This window comes from Petromyzon marinus, chromosome 41 (genome assembly GCF_048934315.1).
Source record: "Petromyzon marinus isolate PM22_M1 ecotype Great Lakes invasive population chromosome 41, UKy_Petmar_22M1.pri1.0, whole genome shotgun sequence".
Taxonomy (NCBI): domain Eukaryota; kingdom Metazoa; phylum Chordata; class Hyperoartia; order Petromyzontiformes; family Petromyzontidae; genus Petromyzon; species Petromyzon marinus.
Window position 1 is genome coordinate 5,960,742 of NC_133707.1, and position 27,883 is coordinate 5,988,624.

The 27,883-nt window shown below is 49.1% G+C and overlaps 1 protein-coding gene across 5 annotated transcripts in view; it reads left to right on the forward strand.

Moving 5' to 3' along the window:
- The window catches only part of LOC116951005 (uncharacterized), a 376,180-nt gene that overhangs the window by 234,356 nt on the left and 113,941 nt on the right, over nt 1–27,883 (forward strand). For 4 of the 5 annotated variants that reach the window (XM_076073279.1, XM_076073278.1, XM_076073281.1 and 1 more), the window contains exons 7-9: nt 15,912–15,992; nt 17,870–17,908; nt 18,157–18,240. In XM_076073279.1, the coding sequence (XP_075929394.1) occupies nt 15,912–15,992; nt 17,870–17,908; nt 18,157–18,240 (204 nt within the window). The remainder of the gene's footprint in view (nt 1–15,911; nt 15,993–17,869; nt 17,909–18,156; nt 18,241–27,883) is intronic. The other variant, XM_076073280.1, reaches the window with a different exon arrangement.

Genomic DNA, 27,883 nt, shown 5'->3' on the forward strand with positions numbered 1-27,883 from the left:
CACACACACGTAAACAAAAAAAAGTTGCGACTTATTTTCTCAGCCAATTTTGCTATTGGCTCCATGCCATGAGACAAAGTGTCCGTTCACACATCACCCCATTGTAGACCACGGCCTGCAGAAGGAGATATCACAAGGGAGGATAAGGTGGGGATTTACATACATTTGCCGCTTAAATGCCATAACATCGCAAAGCGCCTTACACAAGCGAACCGACAACACGTCACCGGGGGAAGAGAAGAGAGGCTAGAGAGGGATCAGAGGCACAAAATACCAATAAGTCGTACGACAGCACAGACCTAATAACTATTTCCGAGGCTCCTTCAAGTCACGTTTTACCCAACACAAGTGGCACGGCGCTGCGTCACGCGCCTTCTCGTGGCAATCGAACCGAAACGTTTACTTATGTATTTGTCTATCAGTCGCGGATGTATTTGCCAAGAACGCACCTACATTGGCACGTATAAATGATAATAAAATAGCTGTGTAAACTTGACAACCCTGTTGGGTGGTGGAGCGGGTTAACAACAACAATCTTGGCTTAAAACTACCACGTGGCTTGAATGCAGATCGCGCGCGAGTGATGCTTTATACGATTGGTTTTCTCATACGGCTGCCAGTCTTTTGTTGTTGTTGTTGTCTAACACTGGCAACTTTTCCTCCGGTTGGGAAGCCCGGGTTTAATAATCACAGGCGGCTGATGACACCCGGATGATTACCAAACGAGGATTTCAGAGTTTGCCGGCTCAGTGCCGTGACAACTGAGCCATTGTGCGTGCCACCTCATGGAAGTCCCCCATATTTTTTTCAAGAGTAGGAATTAGCAACTTCTCGTCAGGAGATATATATGGGTTTTTTTTTTGATACCACATTTCGCTTTTAAAGGAAAACATTTTTTCATTTGAATCGTTCAACATTGACGTCTGGAAGCGCAAACCAAAAAAGAGTCTCGGGCAATGTTTAAAACAAAAACAAAAAATACCGTGGCAACTATGCCTCGTGAATGTATGTGAGTTTAACTTATTACGCACCGTGCGTAGTCGATCGTGCTATTCGGAGGTGCGGGGGAAGGACAACAAACAGAACACAAAAATCAGTTCTAACCACTGACCGGCGTGGGGAAGTATGGGGCGGGGAGCCGTTGGAGTTGTTTTAATTATATATATTTTAAATATTTCATCCCAAGGCAATGATAAAAAGAACGGCACGCTAAATTTGCTTTGTTTAGTGTTTTCGCTTCATTTGACTTATTCCAGCTCTGTGGATTAAGCATTTCTGCTTTGGAGCCCATATTAATGGTACTTCTCTAAGTAAAGCCAGGAGGGTGGCACACCAGTAGAGTCCATTGCTTACGAGTTCAAATCCCAGTTGGGGGTTTACGAAGCACTTCATCTCCCTCCGGGTCGATAGAAATGAGTGCCACTATGTGGGCAAGTAAAACGGTGATTTTACTGAACAAAGACTTGCCTCTGCCATAGGAACGGGGAATATCCATTTCTTTAAATAAACGATGAGTACCATCCCAGAATCATTTCAGCAGAGGGGGACCTCATTGTCTTTTCGAGTATGGATCGAAATAGAAAAACGAGGAACTTCTCGAACAGGTTAAGACACGGGAGAAATCTAATTAGAACGATTTCTAGAAAAGGACAAAACGTGGATTCGGAACATTCTGGAAGCTGAATGACGGAAGTGCTGGAAGGAATTGATGTTGGGATAGAGGCCAAGAGACATGCACGTGAAGGCGCCTCACGATTTGAAGCAAGGGGGCCAAGAAACGAAATGAAGAGGAACGTTTGAGATCAGACAGGAATGGCAGCGAGAGAACTCAATAATAGAAATCTACACCAAAGTAACTTCAGAAGGTAGTGGTTCTGTGACAATAACTTCCAAGACTGTTCTGTTGCACAAGATATTCGGCGCTGCCCAGTAAAACAATATTTAAAAAAAAAAAGCCGGATAATTTTTTTGGACACAAATTTACATTTTGCCTCTCGGCTATAATTAACAGTGACTGGTTCAATTTTTTTTTTTACTTTTCAGATTTTGCCATGGGCATCCTGCCATGAAACGTTCAAATTATTTTTTTTCCTTCCTTCAAAATAATAATAATAATAATAATTAAACAAGACTCTGGCAGAGGCGTGACGAATCGACGAAGCCTTTATCATTTCGCACTCGCCCCCCCCATGGCGAGGCGAGGCGAGCCTGCTTCCGCCGACGTGCAGAACACTCGTTCCCAAAATAAAACACCGTTTCGCACACCGTCATCTCCGCGGCCGCCCCGTCCGTTCTCTCGCGGCACGGGCCAGTTTGCGGCGCCACACGACTGCTCACTTTTTTTGCTGGCGCTCTGCAGCGTCGTTTCCCTTGGGTCGGTATCGCGAGGTGATCGCCGTTAAAGTTCTCCGTGCGAATTTGTGCCAGCGCACCAGCACGCAATGTCCCTTTACTCGCAAACATTGCCCCGGGATCTCTCACGTCAACGAGCTGGCAGTTGGGTGGCAGAGGGGATGGAGGAGGAGAGGTTTTGTTCCGGAACACGTGGCGCTCTTGTTTCATATTGTTCCCGACATCACGTTATCAAGAGTACCGGACTAAGGAAGTTTAACAAAACCTTGTTTTTCCATCGCAGGCCATGGCAAAAAGTGTTCACAAATGTGTTCTCCCCCACCCCCCATATCCCCCCACCTCTCCACACCTTCCCTGTCCCCTTTCCGCCTCCATTATGCTCATTATGCGAGTTATCCTTCCCCTCATCCTTCCCTCCCCGTACGAGCTTTCATCTTCTCGCTCGTCGTCCCCATCTCGGTGGAGCAGAGAACCCGAATTTCCGCAGCCCTCTTCCCTTGTACTGTGACCGGCGCTTTGTACGGGGCTCGCGTTGAGTCGCGAAAGAAAAAAAATAAATCGTTCTCTACCGCTGTTCATCTTCACGATGGTCAGTGGGTCCAGCCATCATCAATTCACTGCAGGACCAAGGCTTGCCGCAATCGGGCGGGCGGCCGCCTCTCGACACGATGCTTCGACGTGTACACAAACAGAATCTATGCCGCCCGTGCAAATAAGCAAACTAATTCGATCGCTCCATCTCCTCCATGGATATGTACGATCGGAATGCGTTCCGACGTTGTTTACCGAAATGTATATTTTCTGTGCGTGCGATTACACAACCAACGTACATTTTTTTTTTACCTTTTCAGTCAAATTGCAATAAAAAGCAGAAAATGTAACATGAATCAACTGAAAGCAACTGAAGAGTTGGTGCACGGGTGAATCACGTAAAAAAATCACTCGGAGCCGTTTTTTTTTGCTCGGAACACTCTTTGCTCGGAGCAGTTTTCAGCGAGGCTGTTTTGCGAGTGCTCTCTAGGCCACGCTCATCCGTGCCGTTCCGTCTGCGTGTGCACGCGCGCGTGCCTGCATATCAATATTTGTTTATTCTGCGATGCTGCTTTTCCCCACTCTGTGGGAAATGTCAAAATTATAATGGTGCCTCACACGCAATAATACTGCTGTTTAATTAAAGTCTGAGCTTTCAAACTAAATCTGAAGTCAGCTGTTGAAGTTAATTAGTTTTCCTAAAGTTGTTGTTTCGATTGCACAGATCAACGCAATGCGGGGAAGACAGGTGGCCGCGGATCTTACCTTTATTACCTTTAAAATATGAAACAATAAATGCTTAAATAGCACTCGCGATATATTGAGGCACGGCAGGAGCAGCGGTTCGTGCACAGAAATGCAAGTACCGTAACCGCGTTATGAACGCAACATAACTCAATTTGATTCCAGGCCACAGCTACCGTCCGTGGCGACAGTGACATGTGAACCAGTCCGGGGCCTCCAACCGTCACCGATCGTCCGTGAAGTGCGCGGCGCAACAACCCCTGTGGCCAACAGAGAGGGGGGGAGGAGGGATTCATCCAGCAGTAGATTGACAAGGGGCTGTTAATTATTATTTTTGTTTATTTCTCATTACAAATGTACCGCCCGCTCCTAAATTGCCACTGGATGCGTATTCATTCGCCAACAAATAAACCATTGTCCGAGTTTTAATGAGTGCGATGGCATTACCATGCTGGTCAGGTCAATTCAATTTCGCATTGACACGGAAAACCTTTGAACACCAAAAGAATCTCTTAGGAAACATGGCTTTCAATGCGCCGAATTCCGAGATGCAAGCGGCCTATTCATTACTGTGGTTGCCTCTAAAGCAAGAGTTCTGTTGAGCTGTAATGAGTTACGATAATTTAAATATATATATCCTGAAGACTTACATTTTAACATCAAAACGCGATGCGGAATATTGTGACGATTTATTTTGGCAGAAATTACTCCTCCGACAAAGGTAAGTGTTGATTTTTGTTATTAGGTCCGATGGAACCTTTCTAAAGAAATCTAAATCTGTCATTATCATCCTCAAAAGTAGCTCCACTGCCATGCCTTCATAATTATTATGCACCGCAAAACCTCAACATTCATTGCGGTGGGATCACAGTACAAAATCTGATGTTGTCGGTGTATTCTAGAAGGTTATATTTTACAATTGGAAACAGGACCTTAAAAATAAGACAAAAGACAGCCGTCCCTTTGTTGCCTTACCGACTGTTGAGGCAAATGCGGTTAGTGAGCACCTATTAAAGCGGGCCTGGCGCGCGAGGTTGGTGTCGTTGTCTACACCACGCCTGCCCCTCTCCCCCCCCGCCTTTGTGTTCCCGCTGCCTTTATTTACACCCCGCACCAGCTCCTCATTTGAAGTTCGAATTGACCTTGAGGGAGGCTCAGCACCGGTTTGCCTGTCGTTCAACACCGATGGTAGCCCCGGTCGGGAATTGAATTCAGGTCAGATGCTTCATAGCACGAGTGTACAATCCACTGCTCCACCACTCACTCCCTTCAAACAGCACCAATGGCAAATGCACAGGCATGCAATCAGAACCACTAAAGTACAAAATATTCACGGAATTAATGATTATTTTGATTAATGTAGTCTTCAGTGTTTGCGTTCAACTCTGACCCAAATATCGTAAGCACAAGGTCCTTGCCTGCAAGATCAGTTCACTAGCATTGATTCGAGCAAGCCTGACTCTGCTGATGAGACACTGCTGCGTGTCGAAACCAGTCCAGTTTTCTTGTCTTGAAACAATGCTGCTGAAATGATGCACTCCCAGAAGGCCATTCGGCTGTGATGATGGACTGTTTTAGAAATACTTTTATTTTCTTAATGTGGAGAGACGTACATGTGAAGGAGCCATATTGTCTGCTTATGAACATTATTACTTATATTCTCCACAACGACCATAATGCTGAGTTTTTGAATTGCAAAAGCGAGGTTCATTCTACCGCATCCGCCCATGGGAATTGCCTACCGTGTAATATTTGAGATGCCGCGTTCATTTTCAGAACTGATATTTCCCAAGTAGTTTGCTGATCTGTTTGAGTGCACCTGTCAGCAAGTCTCAGTGGACTTAATTCGTGTTGCGTTACTCACTCGGACAATTAATGGTTCGCTTTGTTTTCTCCGTTCAAATCTGGATCCTCCTTTTGTAACCAAAGGTTTTATCGAGGCTTTTATATATAGATAAAGTCGGGAATGTTGAGATCTTGTCTCCTGCAGCACAAAATGTACAATGCGCAGAATGCCTTGTAAAGAAAACAACTGCATTGACCTTCTGTGCCCATGTAGGCATTCAATTCTGGGTGGGTTTCTTCATCCTCTTCCCATTACAATATTCGTTTATTTAACATTAAGATAAAGCCGGTGGGGGGGGGAGGGGGGATGCGCCCGTAAAGCGCACGTGCACGTACTCGCATAACGCCTTCCACTATTGCTCGAAGCGTTTAATTAGCGCTGTGGAAACCGACGGGTGTAACCGTCAGGGGAAAATGGACTCGTTTGCAACTTGTAATTTTATATATATAAAAAAAACACATTCGCTCTGGATTTCGTCACGAGAAAACAAGTTGCGCTTTTTAGGAATTATATTGTTCAAAGAGTGCAATTTATTTCACTCCGGTGAAGTCATTCTGTCGTCGTGTTTAGCAATTTTAAACGCTGCATTATGCAGGGTTAAAACCCGCCACCCTTTGGACATGTGAAGAGTTTAATTTATTGGCATAAATTGGCCCTAGCAGTGTAAAAAAATCATCCTTATTTCTGACAAAGTAACGCTCTCCTTATTTAATGAAGGGCGATTCAACACGGAACTGAAAGCGTTATTCGCTCCTTTTATGATTGGCGAGACAAATGCTACTGCTGATTAAAAGTATGTCCACATGCCTGCAGACATCGCCGATCCGTGGACGTTTGCCATTTCTGCAGAGTTAAATGTTTACTTGCAGTCTGCGAGACAATGAGCAGATGTGCTCCAAGAGTGACTTTTCAACTTCATAGTCATGGTCCCCGAGGCCTAAGGTGGGTGTACATATTCTGAGACTCACACTTCTGCTCATTTATAATTATGCAAGTTCAGTGTAGCTGAACAGCTACGGTCTATTGTACCTTATATCAACTCCTGTTTTTTTTTACAATAAGTGCGTAGCCTATGAAACGTTCACCCTGCATACGCCGATTCTCAGCCATTTCTCGCGAGCTAAGCAGGTGCAATAAGAAAAATCAACACCTTTGGCCGGCCGATTGTAGAGGGCTGAGCCGATCGGTGTCGGAGCCAGCAGCAACAGCGGAGGCAGAATTTTGCAAACGACACGGAAAAACGTGTTAAAGGCACCCAGCTGTTTGTGCAAACGCAAACAAATCATGAGCATTCCCCGACGAAGTGCAATGCGGTCCACTTATTGTCTTGGGGTCACTGTCAAGATAATTGTGAGCGAATGCGACCGACTGGCAGCGGCAGCGATGCAGGGACAGACAACTCATTAGGACTCGTCGGCACATTTGAGTCACCGGCGACGCCACGCCACGCGAGTCAGAAAGTGAGCCGCCCCATTCACTGCCTGTAGAAGCTCTCGGCGCGTGCAGCAAAACGTTGGGCATGAGGCCAAACCGCACGCATTTCGACCCGAGAATATGCCAGGTGGTGTGTGTGCAGGGGGGGGTGGGAGGTTAACCCCTGATAGAACTTGACCAGAGGCCTGCGACAGTCACTTCGGATCACCGCTCATGCACGTGGCGCTTCTCTTCGATGCTCCATCGTCTTACCAGATGAAGGCAAACACAACCGGTCAGTGGCATTGAGCAGACGTCTCAACGAGGAGAGGGCCCCTCCTGAGTGAGATCCCCGAGCCTCGGCGTTGAGGCTTTCGCGGGTAAATAAGTCGCATTGTTCGATAAAGGTAACGCAGTCTTGCAAAGGGGAAAATGTCTCATTGGGCGTCTGCGTGTCGCTTAATATTCCTCTTCGGAGATCGTCATGACCACCGCTGACGATAACAATAATCGTACAATTAGTTTATTTCTCAAACAGCGGCCTCGGTTCGCGCCAGGGCTTCTAAGAATGCTTCGCGATAAAACGCAACTAATTAAAATCATGGTTTTTAAGAATTTTGTTGTAATGAATAAAGTCCCAAAAAAAATGAGGGGGTGATGATGGGGTGATGAAGGAGGAATCGAGAGGGCTGAAGGGGCAGTGACAGGGGAGGGATGAATTAAGGAGGGGAGAGAGGAGGGGGAATTGAATTGAGGATAGAAACAGATGGTTCCTTCTAGCCAGGGTGGGGGGGCGTATTACAAGTGGGGGGGGGGGGGTGGAGAAGAGGTGGGGGCTTGGAGGGAAGATGAGATTAAAGGAAGGTAAGGAGAGTTGAGAGAGGAGAGATGATGGTAGGAGAAGCATTCGGGTGCTGTGAGAGTCTCCCTTGATGTCCGTGTACACTACACGCACACATCCTGATCTAGTTCTCACGTGGTTATCAAGCAAATTAACGTTAACTTGATGTGTTTGAACAAAGAAAAAAACCCTCAGTAACTGAAAACTGAATTTTCCATAATTTATGGGGTTTTGTTTATAGTAAGGCCGATCAAGTGGATGAATTATTAAGCTCATCCGCTCAACACACTTCCCTTCCTTCCTGGGCAGATGAGATCATCTGTGTGAGCCCGAGGAAGGCCCCACGACGCACGACATCTGTGACACCCCTCGACGGCCACCCATCTCGACTCAAGGGTTCCCATAACACGAGCCCCCTTCTCCACCTCGCGCGGGGCCGCCCTGAGCTCGCTCGAATTAAGTGCCTCTCGTTAAACCTGATGGGGACAACTTTGTCAGCTTATAATGCCGCCCGGCACCGCCTGGGGCCCTCAATGATCAAGGCGCCATTTGCCGTACCAGTAACCACCATAAATCCAGCCCGCTGTGTCTGGCCTCACAGCTCACTGCATGGCCCGAGGGCTGTCCCCTTCTCGCTCTAATCCGTCGCTACACCGCAATCCCTCCAGCATGAACGGCTGATCATTTCCCGCTGCCACTCGAGGTAGTAGCATCCTGTCAATGATTAGATTTTTTTTTTGTTTCACCGTGACTGGCATGTCTATTTTCTTCACCGGTTGAACCGTACAAAATTGGGGTCGTGGCTTTGTTTAGTTAAGTTGGAGCTCGTGTTCGTCGGTGGATATTGCCGACGCGCAGTCCTGCGGTCATTATCAGTCGCCGGGCCGTGAGTCCCCACGATTCAAATTGAACGAACTCCCACCGTGTTGGAGTTTGAGTCTGTGTTAATATAATTCATAATAAACACACGCACGTCGCACGTGAGCGCGTACGCAGGTGCGAGCGTGCAAACGCGCACGTGCATGTATTATTTTGTAATAAATATACGCGACTAAATTCGTAGTTTTAATATCTGTAAAAAAATTTTTTTTATCAAATGTTGCGCGCGTGAAAATGTCACGCATGTCATTCCCAGTTGTACGGCAGAGCCTGAGTAATATCTGTGGTTTATCACTCCTTCCGTTATTGCCACACACACACACAAAAAAAAACGTGACATTTCGGCAAGTAGAGTCCTGTCGCCTTAACCCCATTTAATAGCGACGCCACTCTCTGCCGTGACTTTCCACGCGCCTCAGCCATCGTGTGAAGCCCCCACTTTTGGTAAATGAGGTCATCTCCTGTCGCCTGCAAATGTGCAAGCCGTCAGCGTTCATGCCCAAACGTAGCATTGGCCTCTTTCCGAAGTTGTAACAGAGTACGGAATTAAATGAACGCTTGAGGAAAGATTCTTGGCCTTATTGTCACTCAATCGTGTAATTATGAAGTCAGACTGCGGTGATATCTGCCAGGGCAGGCAAGGTGGTCCGTGAATGTCTTCCCGTGTGGTATCAAGGAGCGTATTTGTTGCACGAAGGGCGAATGAGCAGACCACTGCGTCTCAACAAGTTCAGTCATTCTGCAACGGCACCTCCTCCTGTCTGTTTAAACGAAACTGGAAACCCGAGGAGACATGACGAAAATTAGCTGCTCGACAACCTGAACAGCACTGAGGACCATAACAAGTTTTAAATTATAATAATCTATTATTATTTTCCTCATTCCAATTCAGTGTTGAACGACGTTTTGGACTCCGTGGGAGTCTCTTTTGCTCAGTGATCCAAATCTAAGCTGTGCCAAGCACAATGCAGAGCCTTAAATTAATTAGAAATGCTTTGAGGACACTTTCAGAAATTCACCGACGTACCCACATGGATGTAACATTTTCAAGAACTTTACCCTGGTGAATTTTACGCCGCTCACAAGATTGTGCTAAGAACGGCATCCTCATATTCTTAGTTTTTTCGGTAAAGTCACGTTGAAGAGAAACAACAAAATAACAAAATATATATAAAACAATAAAAAATTCTCACGACGTTTCGACCATAACTCAAACGTTTGAGTTATGGTCGAAACGTCGTGAGTTATGGTCGAAACGTCGTGAGAATTTTTTATTGTTTTATATATATTTTGTTATTTTGTTGTTTCTCTTCAACGTGACTTTACCGAAAAAACTAAGAATATGAATTACTGCAGTCACGAAAGCTTTAAATCAAAATTTAACGGCATCCTCGTTCACGAAATTTAAATATGATCCCGCGTTCGTATGTACATAAAGGGCTCGGATTTGTCCAAAACGGTTGCATTTGGCTGGACCTGTGCCCCCGCTACCCGCGAACGGCTTTGGAGGTGGTCTGCACGAGTCCGGCGACCATCGGGGAAGGGAAGGCGTGGTGGTGGTGGTGGCGGTGGTGGCGGTGGTGGTTTCAGCAGCCCTGGCCACGACGCCGACGAGGACGACGTCGCCTTGATCTCTCGATCACAGAGATGCGCAAATCACCGCGTGCGCAGCGCTTGTTCAGATTGCGCACCCGGGGGGGGGTCTGCGGCGACGTCCAAACCCCCGCCCCCCCCCCCGGCTGCCGCTCCCACCCCCCCCACCCCGTGTTGCTTAGAGGGGTAAGCATCGGCGGTGCAGTACTTTGACGAAATGCAGATGTTTTCTCGGCGATCCGTCCTCAAAATACCTCCACGGCCGCACTCGCGAGTCTCATCTTCCATTCCAGTCAAACCCCCGTCGGCGGGTTAGGCCCCCGGGGGTGGGGGTGGCGGCAGCTTCCCGTTTGACGGATTGCAGGGAGCTCTGCGGCGGGGGGCAGGTGGGCGGGCGGGGGCGAAATTGATGTGCACGCGAGGTTACGTGGAGTGTGTGTGTGTGTGTATATATATATAAACATTACAAAAAATTAACGCGATAGCGCTCCGAGGCTAAACCGGGCAGGGGGAAGGGCAAATTAAAGGGGGCGGCCGAGGAAAAGCGCCCGTTGAGCACGATCGCCGAAGAGGCACCGCCGTCGCGGTGGTGGTGGTGGTGGTGGCGTGGCGTTACGTTGCGTGCATGCGCGTGTGCGCGCGGGGAGCGGCGCATGTTAATTTTTGCTCCGGATTAAAACGGATTTCCCCGACAATTTGAAGGATATTGGCGTTTGGCGAAACTAATGAAAGGCGGAGGATGATTTGGAGGAGGAGGAGGAGGAGGAGGAGAAGAACAAAAATCAATTGTGAAGATTGGGAGAGCGCGATGACAATATTGTTTATTAAGGTGCTATCATGATGGCTGTTGCCGGCAGCCTACCCTTGGGAAAGACGAGCAGTGCGGGCTCCCCGTCGTAATAATCGTTGCTGAGCATTCTTAATCCGCTGTGGGATGAAAGCCCATCCATGAACATCTGACAAACCCGTTTGGTTTTTTTTTGTTTTGGTGGGGGTGGGTTTTCCCCCCAGTCACGTGACCGGAGGTATGGATGCGGCCTGCGTTATAATATAATGCCTGTGATGATTATTAACCCATCCACGCGGCCGTTAGGTATCATGCCTGCAGAGTCGTTGATTTTTTGCGTCGTTTTCACTGTCGCCAAATGCGAGAATCATCGTCGTAATAATATTTCGTTTTATACGTAGCATCGTCGTTCCTCTACATTGCATCCCACAATCGCTGTGGAACCGCAGGCAAGCTGGAAGTCAGCAGCCAGGCGAAGAGTCGAAACCAACAGTTGCCCGAGATCTGTAGCCCTCTATATTTTAAGTTGTTTTTCAGCCGACTACTGAGTGTTTATACACGTACGGGGAAATCGGAGCGCCCGGGGGAGAACCCACGCCCGTGAGGGAGCAACCACTCTATCGCGTGCAGAAGGGACAGATTGCATTCAACCGCTCTTGGCCGTGCTCCGGCTACTCCTGGCATAGTCAGAGTACGGCGCCTCTTCGACGCCCACTGGAAGGGAATTTCGCAACATCGTCAGTCATAACAAAGGTTTTTGGGTTAGATGGCGTTATTTATAAATGTGTCGTAACCCTCCACCACCCGACACGGCCAATCGGCAAAAAAGTGTCACGTTGACAAAAGGCGAAATAGTTCATTACTTTAGCCCACCGGTAGTGAACTGTTTGTCTTTTGTCAACGTGACACTTTTTTTTGCTAATTGGCCGTGTCGGATGGTGGAGGGTTACGACGACACATTTATAAATGACGCGATCTAACCCAAAAACCATTACTATGAATAATATTGGTCGCCAACGCCTACGTGTTAAACTAACGTCGTCAGTGTTCGTACGCGGTGATCCACCAACCCTCGCCGCTACCTCCACAGCGCTGGATGCCGGCGTCCGAGATAAGACAATTCGCCGATGCGTACCAAGGGGAATTGCCGTATAAATGCTAAACCGACTGCTTGCGCCTTCTTTTTTTGAAGGCAAATCATATTTTTTGCTTGGTATTGATGCCTATAGGGTAGGCCCTGCAGCCTGTGACTCCATCTGGCCAGTGGGCAAGCGCCTAATCTCTGCGGCAGCTCTGTCTTCGCATCCTTGTTTTTGTTTTGTCTGTTTATTTGTCTTGTTTCCTTTCATCAACAATTTCTTTACATTCGCGATATTGAACTCGCGTCATGAGTTCAAGAAGTCCAATCTTGATTTGAAGCTTTCGTGACTGCAGGAATCCATGCTCTTTGGTTCTTTCGGTAAAGTCCACGTGGGCCGAAAGAATTATCGATCGCGACGTTTCGATCGCAGCGCGAGCAATCGTCATCAGGCGGAAGAAAGAGGTCCCTTTTTAAATATATAGTTTGAAAACTTGTGCATTGTAACTTTTGTATAAAATACACGGTGAAGATGAAGGCGCAGCCCCCGCAACGGGCTCCTCTCACACGCCTTTGCTGGTGCTGGGGCCTCCAACTGAAGAGAGAGAGAGATAGTCCCGTGGAATCGGGCCTACTCTTCCATGCTGGCCAAATATCTTTTCGGTTAAGAGGTGGGTGTACCCACACTGCACCCCATCATACCGCTCGCCTACCGTTCAACTAATTGTGCTCTACCCATTTATACTGCTTAGAGGAACGGTCGCTGCTGGTGCAGATGGAGATTCAAGTAACTCGTGCCGTTGTTTCAATCGAACTCGCACCCTCCGGATCGCAAGTCCGGTGCGCTGCCTAACACTTTGCGCCGCGTACGACGTGAAATGCGACGGGGAAATTCCGACTTTCCTTTTCGGGTGTTTGAGCCACCGGCAAATGTTGCTCCTGCGTGTCGTCGCTCAGCTGTCGTCGCGCAACGCACGAGCGGTACGTACGACGATAAAAAAAACAAAAACAAGAACACCGTGGACGTGCCGTGAACGTTGCGTCTGGTTGACAAGGTTATCCTCGCCGTCCAGCAGCGTGTTGGGGATCAGGTCAACTGGCCCCATTCAGATAGGGCTAAACACACAAAAGCCTTTAGATGCGCAGAGCGGCGGTGCAGCGCAGTGCCACGGCCGGCGTGATAAGTGACGCGCGGCAAGGAGAACCGCGTGTTACCGGCGGGGGCTTTGCCGTACGCCGCTAAAGCCCCCGGTATATATATATGCCATCCAATGTGAGCACAACGGCGCAGTTCCGTTTTTGAATTTATTATCTGCTCGGGGCATTCCCCTTTGACTACGTCTCTCTCTCTCAAAGCCGTCTCCTTTAGCCCTCGCGCATTAACACCGAACCCTAATAAATCTAAAGGTGCCCTCGTCTGGTCATGTGAGCGTCTAGTCTCGACCACCTAGCCCTTAACCTTAGAAGGGGCGCTTCAGTGTGACCCTCTCGAGACTCGCGGGGGGGGGGGGGAGGTAGTAAACCCTGAACTCTTGAGCATGCTGAAAGGTGCCCTCAGTCTGGCTGTCTGAGCCCCAGACATTAACGCCTGAAGCCTAAGTAAAATAACTATGCCGCCTACCTCCTGCCGCTGAGCGATGGGGTTATTTTGCGAAGAACCTTGAGAATGATCACGGAGCCACAGTCCGGCCGTCTGAGCCTCGGGTTAACAAAACATACCGACGATGTAATATCATTCCGCGTGCCGAGCGTGCCGAGAGATGCAGCGCAGTAATATAGATGCAATATGTATTTACAAATGTATGGGGGTGGCGAGATGTTAACTACCTCGACTGGTATACGGGAGGTTGTTGGTTTGATCCCGACCCTGACGCCTCCTGTTTATTCGGAGTTTGCGGCGTCTCTCTCTCTCTCCCCGTGGTTGCGGGGATTTTTCTCCGGGTCCTCCGGTGTTTCCCTCCACGTTTAGAATCAACATCGCGCGTTCAGAGTATTTGGCTGCTATTAATTTCCACGTGATAAGCCACTTCGTTGAGCTGCCAAATGTGGCCTGGTCGCTTCTGAAAAAAATAACGCTATATGACTCGGTAGGCCTTAACCTGGTAGAACAAAAAAAGGCTGCTTCAATTCGTCGTTTGTTTGTGAGCGGTTCAGACTGCGCCTCTCATCGTGGGCGCATTTCACCGAAGGGCTCGGAGCGAGAAAGCGTCCGCGCCGGAATGTCGGACGCTCGCTGCCTCGCTTCAATTTGGCACGGAAGCGTCTCTTTTGATGCAATTTATTTCTGTTTTTAACTTCATTAATGGAGCGTATCGCATCGCTCTTGCGCGTTTCATGCCTCCTTGACACGGGAATTCATATTTGGGAAGGAATGCGTTTTACAGTAAATTAGTAGCTAATGAGGAGTAATGTGTGTTCTTAATTATTTACGTGCGTTTCTGCATATGTTTGTGCGGCACGTATCACGGGTTGTGTCGATCTCCCCCCCCCCTCTCTTCCCAATATCCGGCCAGACAGGTCAGATGTGTCCTGTGTTACTTTATTTTCGGGATGTAATGGTTTAAAGTTTCCTAGTGCAAGCAAGAGCAACAATCGGCCAAATGCCATGCTTTGGCCGTAAGAGGTGCGGGGATTGATGCGATGAAAGCTACGCAATTGCCTGTGAAGCCACGTTTGCGGATGAGCCTGAAATGCACCGCTAATTCCGATCGTCCGGAGTTTTGCGCCGAGCCTCGACTTTTCGGATTTTTCCATGCGATCGGAAAAATCGGGCACGCGTCGTGAGTTTAATGTTTTTTTTATTTTTTTATCATTGACAGAGGTTCAAAGATTGCCTGCATCATGAGAACAAAATTATTGCAGCGGACCAAAAAAACATGAACGTAGCAATTGCGGCAATTTGTAAAAATGCTAAGAGGAATGCAATCTGGGAATAATGACAATAGGGGTTATTTTGACAGTGCTCTGCCTGGCACGTGCAGCGAATGCTAGACCGGGTTCCATCAATACGGACAGATCAGGGTGAACACAAGACACTAACAATGAGAACAAACATCGGCTTGTGGACTGAAATGAACCTGACCGCCTACATAATTCACGTGCACTGCCTCGCCAACAATGAGAGTGCTCGCAACAATAGAATGCCATTCCAGACGGTGGTCTTTCTCACGTGTTTTATAGTATACAAGGCAAATGCGTAATTCCTTGTTTGTACGACGATTGTTGTTTGGTTCAGCGACGTATGGTGTTGGTGATGTTGCACTTGCGCACATTGCTTTTTTGGGCCATTCCCGGATGAGGTCTCTCCCGTGGCTTGCTTTGTCGTGGGAGTTGTTTGACCACACTTAGCCAATTCTGGTCAGCGCGAGCTGGTGACGGGGCGGACCAGTTCAGATACCGCTCGCCATTGACGTCAGCCCGTGGCCCGGGATCACACTTAGGTTGCTGGGTTTGTAGCGCAGCGTACTTACCAATGCATTACAGATTCCCCCACCACTGCTGCATATGACTTACGCTAAACAATCAGAAGTTAGTTATGAAGACATGAAATGGTGACGATGAAGAAAATATCATCCAGAGCAACATATTTTTTTTACCCATTCTTGTTTGGTCATTTTATTCGAGATAGCAAATTTTAAGATTGGGTTGCAAAGACGATGCATTTTATTGTACGTCCACAGGTTTGGAAACATTCGTATGTAAAAAAAAAAAAAACAGTGGTTAAACTTAACGAGTTATTCACACGTTCTCGTGCACTCCGGAGCGCCGGGTACAGGGCGCCGTGGGTTTCGTTGGCGTGCGCGCGCGCGGTAATTTGCGGCCACGTTTGTTATTTATTCCCCGCCAGGACGAGGAGCTTGTTTCTGGGAGCAGAACGCAAACGTCTTTGAACTGTCAGTCAGAAGGGCAGGAGAAGACGCACGACAAGGTACCCTGCAAGTTTGCGCACGTGCGCACACGCGCGGAACATACGGCACGCACGCACGCACGCACATGCACACGCACGGACGCGGTGCCGTAATTGAATATGCCCGTGTCCGTGCGCTCGCGTTACCAGGTGTTTTTTTGTTGCAGGGTCAGATTTAAACTCCGATACGTGTAACAGGGCGAGTCACCCCGAGCTTTTGCAGAGTGCAGATTTAAAGTGACCCACTGGGGAAAGCATCAATCATTCAATTACGTGTATTGGACATTCCTGACGTGGGCCGAGGCTGAAGATGTTGGGCCATCCTGCTGCCCCCCCACCGAACCACACACACCGTGGAGGTTAAATGAAACCCTTGCGTTGGCAGTGAGCGATTGCGTTGCATAAACCCAGCGTGAAATTTGGGTCAAAGCCAGTGCGGAAACGATTGGCCACTGCTTTTGTACTATTACTCAACGCGGATTAACGTATGACTTTGTCAGAATTACTGTCGCCGGAATTGAGGATCAAAGCGAGCGTACTCCTCTCATGTTTTCACCCCTGCCGGAGAATCCTTCCTTGGGAGGAAAAAAAAAAGAGCGTATGCCGTGCAGATGGGACCTAATTCTCTAAATACTTTGTCCCCGGCTTCCAGCCCGAAAAGATTTGTTGTTTGGCAAATGCCCTCCGACAGTGACACCGTCTGGTGTTTTACCTCCCTTCGTGGAGCCAACTGCGTCCTCGATGGACGGATGTGCCGCTTGTTACAGCCGGGGCAGCATGGCCAAGTTTAAATGGCGCCCACCGAGGGTTCGAAACCGGCAGATGGGAATTTTTTGGGAACGAACGCATCTGCAGTCAGGGAAGCCCTCTTTGATTCATCGTCGTCGTCGACGTCGACGTCGCCATCGTCAGGCGTGACAAGAGGCAATTAATTTTTTGTCTCGCTCAATTTCATTTAAATTTCATGGCCACGGCGCGCAGAGGACGATGGAAATTCATGGAACATCACGCAATTTGTATTCCCCATGAAAATACGACATAGGTATGTTTATTTTGAATGTAAACAAAAATACTTTCAATAAAAAGTGACAGCCCATTGCCACTCTCACCACCTCCCCCCCCACAAACCGGCATTTCTTAAAGGAAGCAAGTAATTAATGTAATATACAATGTCCTTCTGCCATCCTGTGATTAATCTTGATTGTTAGTCACCATCCCTTCTCATGAAAATAGTTCAGATTATGTTGTTGACCTGTCTGTGCGTGTCCTCTAATGTTGGGAGTGGTAGTGTAGTGATTCAGCGAGCTGCACTACGAACCCGGTGACCTGAGTTCGATTCCCGTCCCCGTCCATGGCCATCAACACCAGTGATGATTATTTGAACCGGTCCTCCGTTTAGCACGGTTGGCCACGTACAGTGCGAAAGAAGTTCGACATACGTATATTGCAGGCAATTTTTTTTCATCACCTCCCACTCAGAGATCCTGGTATCTCATGAAGGAGCAATCCATCGTCTGGAGGCTGCACAAGAAAAGAGTTTGGACTCAAGTGGCGAGCGATTCTATTGTTATTTACCAGCGGCTTGTTCTTTTTACGCCCAGTGCCACCTTTTCAATCACGTTAAGGGGGGACACGGCGAACCTCACGCCCATCCCCTTTGCCTTCCCCCGGTCTAGAGGTGGCACCCACGGCGCAGCCAAAGCGGCTGATTTTCCTGGCGGGGGTCCCCTAAACCCTTAAAAGGTCACCTCCGATGAGCGGGAACGTTATTGTAATTATCATCCGGCCCTGGGAGTTTAATCTTTTAAATCTAGATGGAAAACTAATTTCTTTAGAACTGCTTTTTGTGTTTAATTTGTTTTCCTTTTGACCCCCCCCCCCGCCGCACCTCGGATTAGCGCACTGCTTGCAACGCGCGGTGCAAAAAGAAGTTCAGCTTACGTACACTCACATAATCCTCCGTGCCCGCCCCGTCGTTCTCTGCGTGCCTGTGCGCTCATCGACGAACAGTTGCTCTCCCCCGAATAATGCCACCGGAGAAAGCGAATAATCGTGAGGGCTGCAGTCGCCAATGCCCCTGGGAGCGTGTGCGCCGCAAATGGACGGCGTTTGTTTCCTTTTCCGTTCCCCCTTTTGAGCATTTCACCCTCGCCCACTCTGACCGCGTGCCCGCTCCGCTCAACAGGACGCGGCGACGGACGAGGTGACCCGGCTCCGGGGGCAGCTGAGAGCGAGGGAGGAGGAGAACGCTCGGTTGAAGGCAGAGCTGGTGAGCGTCGCGATGGCTCCGCCTTGAGCGCGCGCACGCATGCGCAATCACCCTCTTCACCCACGCGTCCGAAAACCGAGGTTAACTTTGGGTAGCGCGCACGGATTGGAGTCGATTGCCTCGCAGCGTTTGGGCATCGCCAGGTTCGGTTGTGCGGTATTCTTTCGCGTCACCGAGCGTCGATTGAGAGCCGAGGAAGCACCGTGGAGCATGTTGAGGAGGAGGGGGGAGGAGGGGGAGGAGGGGGGGGGAGGAAGGGGGGGGAGGTTTATTTGGAACAATGAAAAAAAAGGGTCATTGGATTTGGGCACATTCCCAGATGTAAGAGCTTGATGAAGGAAGTTGTAGAAGGATGTTGGAAATTAGGCCAGAAAACAAGGTGGGTGGGAGGTGGTGGTGGACAGCGAAGAGAAAAAGAAAGCTCAAGAAGGAACAGGGAAGCGGGATTCATATTCTTGGTTCTTTTGGTAAAGTCACATAGAAGGTAAACAATACAATAATAAAAATATAAAACAATACAATTATTTCATTGTTCCCTTCTACGTGACGTTACCGAAAGAACCAAGAATATGAATCCCCGCAGTCACGAAAGCTTTAAATCAAAGGGAAGCGGGAGTTTGAGCCAAAGCCCTACCATTGGGCAGAGCACTAAATTAGATCCCTTTTGCCAGCCCTTGCAGGCAGATGGACAGAAAGAAAAAAGTTGGCTCTACACTTCTGAATGCTATTGCGTTTTCATTTTTGATCAATTATAACGGCTAATGATTTGGATTCATTTTGAGCTGTGTCATGTTGCTGGACCAGCCATAAAAATAGTGCACGCGAAGATAGAATGAAAATAAATAAATTAGATGCCACAATAAATAAACACAAGCGGGCGCAGATGTTTATTGGTGGAGGGATACGCACGTGGCCTGTAACCCCCGGCACTGCGGAGGCAGCGAAGGTTGGTGGATCGCGCAGATCCTGTGACTCTCCCTTCCCATGGTCCTCGAGGACGAGCTGTGGAGGCGGTAGAGCAAAAAATTGTGGACTCCACCTTGCTACGCCTGTATGGGATCGAGTGTTTCCCCCTCGCACGCACGTGGGTCTTTCCCGCGGACGCCCCGGTTTTCATCCACGCGTGAGCACTCGTGAAAATTGCCCCAATGACACCTCAATATACGGAGGGCCGCAGAGCTTGGGCGATGGTTGGCGGTGGCTCGCCCGCGTGGCTGCCGCTTATCTGTAGTTCCCCCCCCCCTGGCGCCTCTGAGTCGTCCTCTCTCTCGCTCTGTGAGAGAGAGAGTGAATGCTCTCCGGCGGCGCGGTGCTACGAGTCGACATCACAATTCGGGTTATTTCGCGACACTAAACGATACGATATTCATGTTGACACTATGGCAGTTATCGGAATGTGATTTTACCATTAACTTTGTATTTGTTACAGTACTGTATTATTGTTGTGTTTTGCAATACTTGGAGTGCCAATTACAGGCTACTTGAAAGTTCTTTAACTGCAAGTCTTTTAAAACGAGCCTGCCACAATTCTCTTCATTGTTAAACTCGATAACGTTTTTTTTAACGCACGTGTGCTGTTAGTTTCCCTGAAATATATTTTTATAATTAAATGAACTGCGGTAATAACATGATGCCCCCATGTAATCTGCACACCATCAATCGGGGCAAATAACGTTTGGCGAAGCTCTAACGGAATGGGCAACGGTCATTTATTTACATCTCTAATTACCGGGCTGGTTATTTAACAAGTATTTTTTTTTTCGCGTCTGGAATTAAAAGAATTTAAATAAAAAATTAACGTGCGCGGCAATAAATCACGACGGCGCGAAGATATTTTTTGCCAAAAACACGGACTATGCGATTACCGTGGATCCGTTACCGTGCGGCGCAATCTCTCATCGTCACAGCGACCCTCGCGTCGTCACGGCGACGCGAGGGTCGTCACGGCGACCCTCGCGTCGTCACGGCGACCCTCATCACAAAACACACGACCAACAATGCAACGCTGCAACTGCCACAACGATGATGATGATGATGACCTCTTTATCTGTTGGTTTCATTTCGGAAACAAAATGCCCCTTGGCTAAGGACGATTCCCTGTGTCTAAATTAATGGACGAATACAATTATGCAAATTATTTGTTAATTGAATTACATTACGTGCGAGTATATATGTCCATGATGCGTGATTAGTGAAGGATTTGTCGTGGTGTTGTTGTTCTGACAGACTAAAATAAATCTTGGAAACGTATCATCATCGTTAATCATGGTCTGTACACCGTTAGATGAAGGACTCCACACGCTATCGCCACCCCTCAGAATGGCACAGTTCCGCCTCTCCATCTCCACGATTGTCATCCTCTAGGGCATCTTTTCTTTTTTGGCTGCCAGTTCACAGCCAGTCTCATCCCTTCTACCACTATACCGCTTTGTCCACTGGCCGCGGCTCTTTCTTCTTCACCAATGTTTTCCCGCGGAATGTGTTCAACCGGGAGAACTGTGGACTGGCTTTCGACATTCAAAGTCTCGGTCAGGCAGAGTTTTAGTACCGCCACTTTTTTCAAAATTTTCTTGCTGTGGTTTTCACACCTGATGATGATTGCTTGTGTTGCAAACGAAACGTATTGAGAATTTTATTGTTTTATTTTTATTATTTTATTATTTCCCTTCTATGTGACTTTACCGTGTAAACCAATAATATGAATCCCTGCAGTCACGAAAGCTTTAAATCGAAACGTTTTAGGTTACCGTTGTGCAAATGTGAACCGTTTCTCTAAATTTCCCAGTCTTTTCTAAAGGCGCAACTTTGCAAAATGGCAACTAAATCCCAATGTTCTGCCCTCCATCCGATATACTTTGAAGAGTAGTCAATGCCCCCCTAGTTTTAAAAATCACTGATTATGGCAGTGCCAATGAAGACGGCGGAAATAGTTTGTCAGCTGAATCTCAGTTAACATTATTCATTGGGTGCCCATGAAGAAGCGAAATAAATGGGCTTATTGGAATATAAAAAAAAATCATGTAAGTTGACAAAGTTTGTTCTCCAAAATTGGAATTATTTTCTCCCTGTAGTGGGTGCTACTGGCACCTTGCGTGCTGTGATTTGTGCACTGCTGCTGTGGCAGCCTCTTCATGAAAACCGTTCACTCATTATTCCTCCAACTCATTCACTCGCGACCTGATCTCATGTGCTCGTCGCAATATATATTTCTCACGTATAAATATTTGTCCACTTTTCCTTGCCACGCTGGGATTACTGTGTCTGTCCCAGACACACTGGGTTTTCTCCCGGAATGATAACACACATGACACGCATGATGGTTTGGTTGTGGTGACAATTTAGCACTTTAGAGATGGCACCACCTTCACTGTTCCTATCTATCACTGCGTATGAGCCTCTTGAGCGATGGAATGGTGGTGCAGTGGTAGAACTCACTGCCCCTATGAACCCGGCAACCTGAGTTCGCTTCCTGAGGAGCAGTGGAACAGAATGACCCCGGATGGTCACATTTGCGTTATTAACCCAGATCCTTCAAACGCATTCTTTATTTGCTGTGCAAAAGCGTCTTCCGTTCGTCGCATTAGAAACCAATTTGTGTTTAATTATCAGAGCTGGGATTTGCTACAAATTTAAGTGACAGGACCGAAATGTCAGTACCAAACGTTGATGATGTCCTGTACTGATGAGTCCTAATGAGGATGAAACTTGTCCGATGTTTTGCCTTTGTGTCGCTGCCGCTTGTTGGGATGGTTCCATTCCTCAGCTCTTTGAGCCAGCCCGTGGTCTGAACGACAAAATGGCCACACACATTCAATTCTGATGAGTTGGTGGTGTGGATAGGCCAATGCTGGCACACCTGATGAAGCTAGTTGTAATTACTGGCGAAACGTCGTACTCATATTGTAAATGTTGTGGCTTGGCTCTCCAACACACCGGTGTGCTGTACTAGTAACGAATTGGCATTTTCTCTTTACGTGACAACCCTTATTAGTTGGCTGTGTCGGGTGGTGGTGGGTTTTAACGACACATTTATACATTTACACGATCTAACCCAAAAAACCCTCTATTATGGACACCTCTGCGTGTCCCTCCACCTCTCTACCCAGGGTGGATGTTTCTTCTTATAACGGAGGGCCCCGAGTATTGGCTCGGCAGCAGCACTTCCCCGTGAAAGATTTTATGCGGCTAAATATTTAAATAAATGGCTAAATATTTCTATAACGGGGACAGTTCCTCGCCGTTTCCCCCGGGGGAGGCAATGAGTGGCAGGGGGCACGGAGTGGCACGGGTTGCCTGGGGAAAAGTAATGGCGTACAAAGTAGCGGCAATTAAAGTAATTAGCAATTGAATGGCAGCCCTGGAGAAAAGGAAAATTGTGAAAATATATATACTTTAAAAATAATTGTATCTATTAATTAATTTCCATGCCGATCTGCAACGGGTTACGCGTTTTGTTTCCTATTCCTTCCCTGCTCCCCTTCCCCCCTCTCCTCCATGCGTGGCGTTCGCATGCAGCCACTGTGTTCCCGGGCGGCAAGGCAACAAACTCACTGCGTTGCCTACGCGCAACGCAGACGCGCTCGCCGCGAAGGCCGCCGCTTGCCAGGGAGGGGCGGTGCGGACCCAACGGGGCATGCGATTCGCGCGAGAGGAGACGCATGGGGAGCTCACGCTGCCGCCGGTGGCTTCGTTGGCGGGCCAAATACGTTTCCGCGAAACCCCTCCCGTCATCACCGCCCACCGTCCCCGCCCACCATCCCCGCTCGTGTAACTTGTAACGAGGACTCCCCAACGGACCTGAGCCTCCCCGGTGTCAGGAGGCTCGGTGGCTCAGGGAGGCCGTAACGCTTTCTGCCTGTGTGCCCGCGTCCAGCCGGAGCTCGATGTGAAACGGGGTGTTTGGCGGTCTCGGCCCATGCCGCCGATGCGTCCACGGCAGCGGCGGTAACGTCGACGTGGACGTTCATTGGACATTTGTGAAAAAGAGCTTCATAGCTCATCGGATTCCTCCAGTCTAAATAAGCATTCTGATTCTGAAATGATTAGCACGGTCGGCTACGTACGGCACGAGAGAAGTTCAACATACGTACGTACGTACGAGAAGTCCAGCAACGTGCATGCGTACAACTCGGTTGCCGAGGCTGGCAACTGGCGCTTGGTGATGGAGGCATCGTTGGGGTTTGCCTCTGGCTGCTAGCACTGGTTTCCTCGTGCAGTTGCTCAAACTTGTGTATTCCACTTCAATGAGTAATTGATGAATTTGTGCGTATAGAGAGTTTTGAAAAAACACTACATTCTAATCGTATGAGCTAATATTTGGGGGGGGGGGGACATGTATGATGAGTGTGACGAAATTAAAGGTGTGGGGTGCCCCACGTGGATTCTATTAACTATCGGTGTAAAATACAGACAAGGGTGAATATTCTCCATTAGCTCCGCCCGCTCCCTCATCAGTCACCCCCTCGTTCCCCGCACCCGCCCCAACACAAATATCAAAGGTTCCTGATCTGGGTGAAAGCTCATAGGGCATGTGTACGCCATTATCAATACCATAGGGCCCGTGGTTGCTTCTGATTACAATCCAAATCCGAATCTTTATTTAGGCTCAAGGAATCCGATGAGCTACGAAGCTTTTTTTTTCACAGATGTCCAGTACGAGCGGTTGGTCAGCAAGCTACGACAGCACGAAAAAGTAACAGATAGGAGTGAAAAACAGAGGAAATGGCAAGCGAGCCACTAAATATAACTCACGAATTACTGAATCACAAAAGTCGGATTTATCAAGATTGGGCCAAGGCAGCAAAAAAAAACCAACAAGGCAACCAGTCCCAGACCACGCTGATGGGCCCTCACAATCACTCTGTGCCATTAAAACTGTTCAACCAAGCAATGCGCCTGACAGACAGACAAAGTTTGCATGCGGCTGTGGCTTTGTGTGCGTCAGGACGAATGTTTGTAAGCGGTGGATATGAACTGCAATTCCGTCAAGCGCCGCCGCACCAAAAACAAGGCGACGCAAACCCAAATTGAAAAATCCATGCTCGGAACTGTTGCTGCTTTATCGTAAGATGATCGCCTTCGCTGGATGGCATTTCAAATTGAGACGTCCAAATCCTGAAAGACTCGTCAGCGGCCTTCGTATTATTGTTATTGTTATGTTTGCTGACTGTTATTCACCTTGAGGTTTATTTTTATTTTTTGAGCAGCATTGCAGTCGTTGGCAGAGCCAACACGCCCCCCACTTAACCATGATGGATGGAGAGTCTGTCTCATGTCGGCTCCAAGCGAAAGACTGCCTCCCATTACCGACTTGATGCCCGTCCGCTGTTGCTCGGAAACCCGTGCCAACTGATGACTCATCATTTGCGTTGTGCCCACAGTGGCGCGTGTGTGCAGAGGAGTTAAACAATCGGGGCACCCTGGCCCGTTCCGTCTCTGCCACGCCACACCAGATACGCCGGGGCACGTCCTCTCCTCATCGCCCCCAACCGCCCGCCTGGCCCCCACCCACCTAGCCCCCACCCGCCCGCCTGCTCCCACCCGCCTAGCCCCCACCCACCCACCTGGCCCCCACCCGCCTAGCCCCCACCCACCCACCTGACCCCCACCCGCCGAGCCCCCACACACCTATCTGGCCCCCACCTGCCTAGCCCCCACCCACCTGCCTGGCCCCCACCCGCCTAGCCCCCACACACCTGCCTGACCCCCACCCGCCTAGCCCTCACCCACCCACCTGGCCCCCACCTGCCCGCCTGGCCCCCACCCGCCCGCCTGCTCCCACCCGCCTAGCCCCCACCCACCCACCTGGCCCCCACCCGCCTAGCCCCCACACACTCGCCTGGCCCCCACCCGCCTAGCCCTCACCCACCCACCTGGCCCCCACCTACCCGCCTGGCCCCCACCCGCCGAGCCCCCACACACCCACCTGGCCCCCACCCGCCTAGACCCCTCCAGTTTATTTTTTGTTTATCCCACTCAGTAAAATCACGTGGGCACACATGTCTGGGGGTGGGTGGGGGTGGTAAGCTACTGCAGGATAGCGGTCAGCACAATGGGCTTGCCAACTAGTAAGGGTTGTCACGTAAATGGACCATGCCAATTCGTCACTAGTACAGCACTAACCGGTGTGTTGGAGAGCCAAGCCACAACATTTAAAATCTGAGTACGACGTTTCGCCAGTAATTACAACCAGCTTCATCAGGCGACAGCCAGAGTTGTGGAGATGTCCACCTGTATCGTTCCTTATGTAGAGGCGTGGATGTGGTGACCACGCTTCTGTGCTCTTGCGCAAAGTGCGGGGCGGGGGGGCGGGCGGGATTACTGAGTCAACGTACATCATGCATGTGCATTCTGCCAGCCCTTTGATCTTGTCCTTCCTGTCTATTATGTAGTGTAATTGTATTTTTTCATTTGCTATATAGCCATATAACACGACAAATCGCTAACCTTAATCACCCAGTCGTTCGTGAGAGTTGAAGGCGGTATAGTACTATAGCAATAGAGCAAGTGCAGAATCACTGAGCCGGAATTGATAGCTTGAAATAATTGAGCGCGGGGCCCTTGAAAGTGCGGGGCTCCCGAGCATATGTGGCTACTTTTGCTCCTAGGATAGTCAGTGCTATAACGAATTCCCTCTGCCCGGGGACGGCGGCGGAACAGAGAAATCCTGACAGTGTTCGGCTGTAGTGGCCGTAGTAATAGTAGTAACAGCAGAAGCGCCACTTAACCCATTCCGATTACGTACGTGTACAACTGATGGCGTACGTGACGTGTACGTCATCGGAACGGAACCGCAAGGCAAACAAAAATAAAATAACTTTATCGGCACCGAGGCTCTCACAGGGCCACGCGGGAGTCCGTGTGGCACGGTTTGACGCCGGCTATCGCAGAGTGGCGGTCGTGTCGCTACGGTTCTCTGCGGCGAGCGCGACGTCTTTAAAAAAAAAGCGGCGCTACTACGCATCTCCAAATAAAAATGAACGCTTAACTGCTCGCGCGTTCTGAAAATCCAGCAGTGAACGGGACACCCGCCCTGCAACTTGCAGTTTTCTCTGAACGGGACAGGGTTTATGATCCAGAGGAAATAATGTTATCTAAACCCGACAGGTTCCACCGCTGGGAGCATTAGTAATCACGCTGATGAATTCAAACGGTGTTCTGTTCGGCGTCTGCGCCTTGCCGTTGATGCAAATTCGGGAGCGTTTGTCTCCACGGGAGTTTGCGCTGCTTTGCCAGTACCTTATGGCTCAATGTGAAATGATGCAGGAGCCTTTTAAACGTGGATCCTCGAGGAGACAGTAATTTGGGTCGTCGTTATCAAAGTCATTTATAGATTGGGCTCATGGCACCGATCTTTTTTCCGGAAGAAAATTGCAATCGGGCGTCAAGATGCACGGTCAGCCTGGAACTTCGCAGCGGGGTTAAGCTGCTCTGCATGAAACTATAAGGGGGGGGGGGGGGAATAATCGCAGGTGGATGATCGTATCGGGTGTCAGCCGAGCAATTTAGTTTTTGCGCCCGCGATAAATGACTCGGCTACGATTGAAGATTGCATTCGCGCTGCCTTCCAATTTTTTTCCGTTAGTGTAGCCACGGTAATTAATGCGGTGCAATCGTTAGCAAATTAATAGGATGATGCTTCTTTGTAATTGACCTTTATCTTAGCCTCCATCGCTATTCACTACCCCCCCCCCCTACGTGAATTTAAAAAGAACTGTCCCTGCTTGACCTGTGATCTGCCAAGACGAACATTTTTTAATTTTTTTATAAGCTGCTGCCTCCGCACGTTCGTACTTTTAACAACTGAGTTTGTACAACCTGGCAACAGGAATTTCCTAATTCGCCTGTTAATTGGAAGGGTACTAATTTGATGATTTTAGGAGGGGGGGTGGGGTTTGTTTATTACCATTTGCCACGTATTTCTTGCTGCGCTTCAGCTTTCTTGACTGGGGCGAGGGGGGGGCCTCTCTGTTACGGCAAACAGGAAACCAAAACCCATCTTTGCCGTTCCTAGCTTCACGGTGGCCACATTTCGAGCGCGCGTCAGCCACCGCCCCGAAATGTCAGGCGGCGAGAATTAAAATGGCCCAGCCACCTCCACGGCCACCCCCCCCCCACCCCCCCCCATTTTCCTCCGCCTTGTTTATATCGAGCGCGCCGCGAGAGGCACCGCGCCGCTCGGATGCCGCTCTGATGGCGAGGGTGGGAAATCAAATATGAGGACGCGGGTGCTTCGGAGTGAGCCGTCGGCGGGCGGCGCTTCGTCGCGTGGCTGTTCGCATCTGCCGCGGCGTGCGACTGGAGATTAGCGTCGCAATCGCAAGCGCGGGGCTTTGATTCCCCCATCGCAGCCCAGCGCCATCCCTTAACTCCAACGTAGAGATCTCTTATCTTGCTTTTTAAAGCTCGGCTGTCTCATCTGGAATGGAATAACGTGATTAGTGGCGTGCATTTGTCTGCGCGCCCGGCGTGTTGGGGGGCTGATGGGGGTGAGGAGGGATGGTAGACCGGCAGCGTAGTGCTTCGTAGTGGCTAGTGGCTTGTGGTAGTGGCTAGTGGTCGTGGCTAGTGGTCGTGGCTAGTGGTAGTGGCTAGTGGCTCGTGATAGTGGCTCGTGGTAGTGGCCAGTGGATAGTGGCTTGTG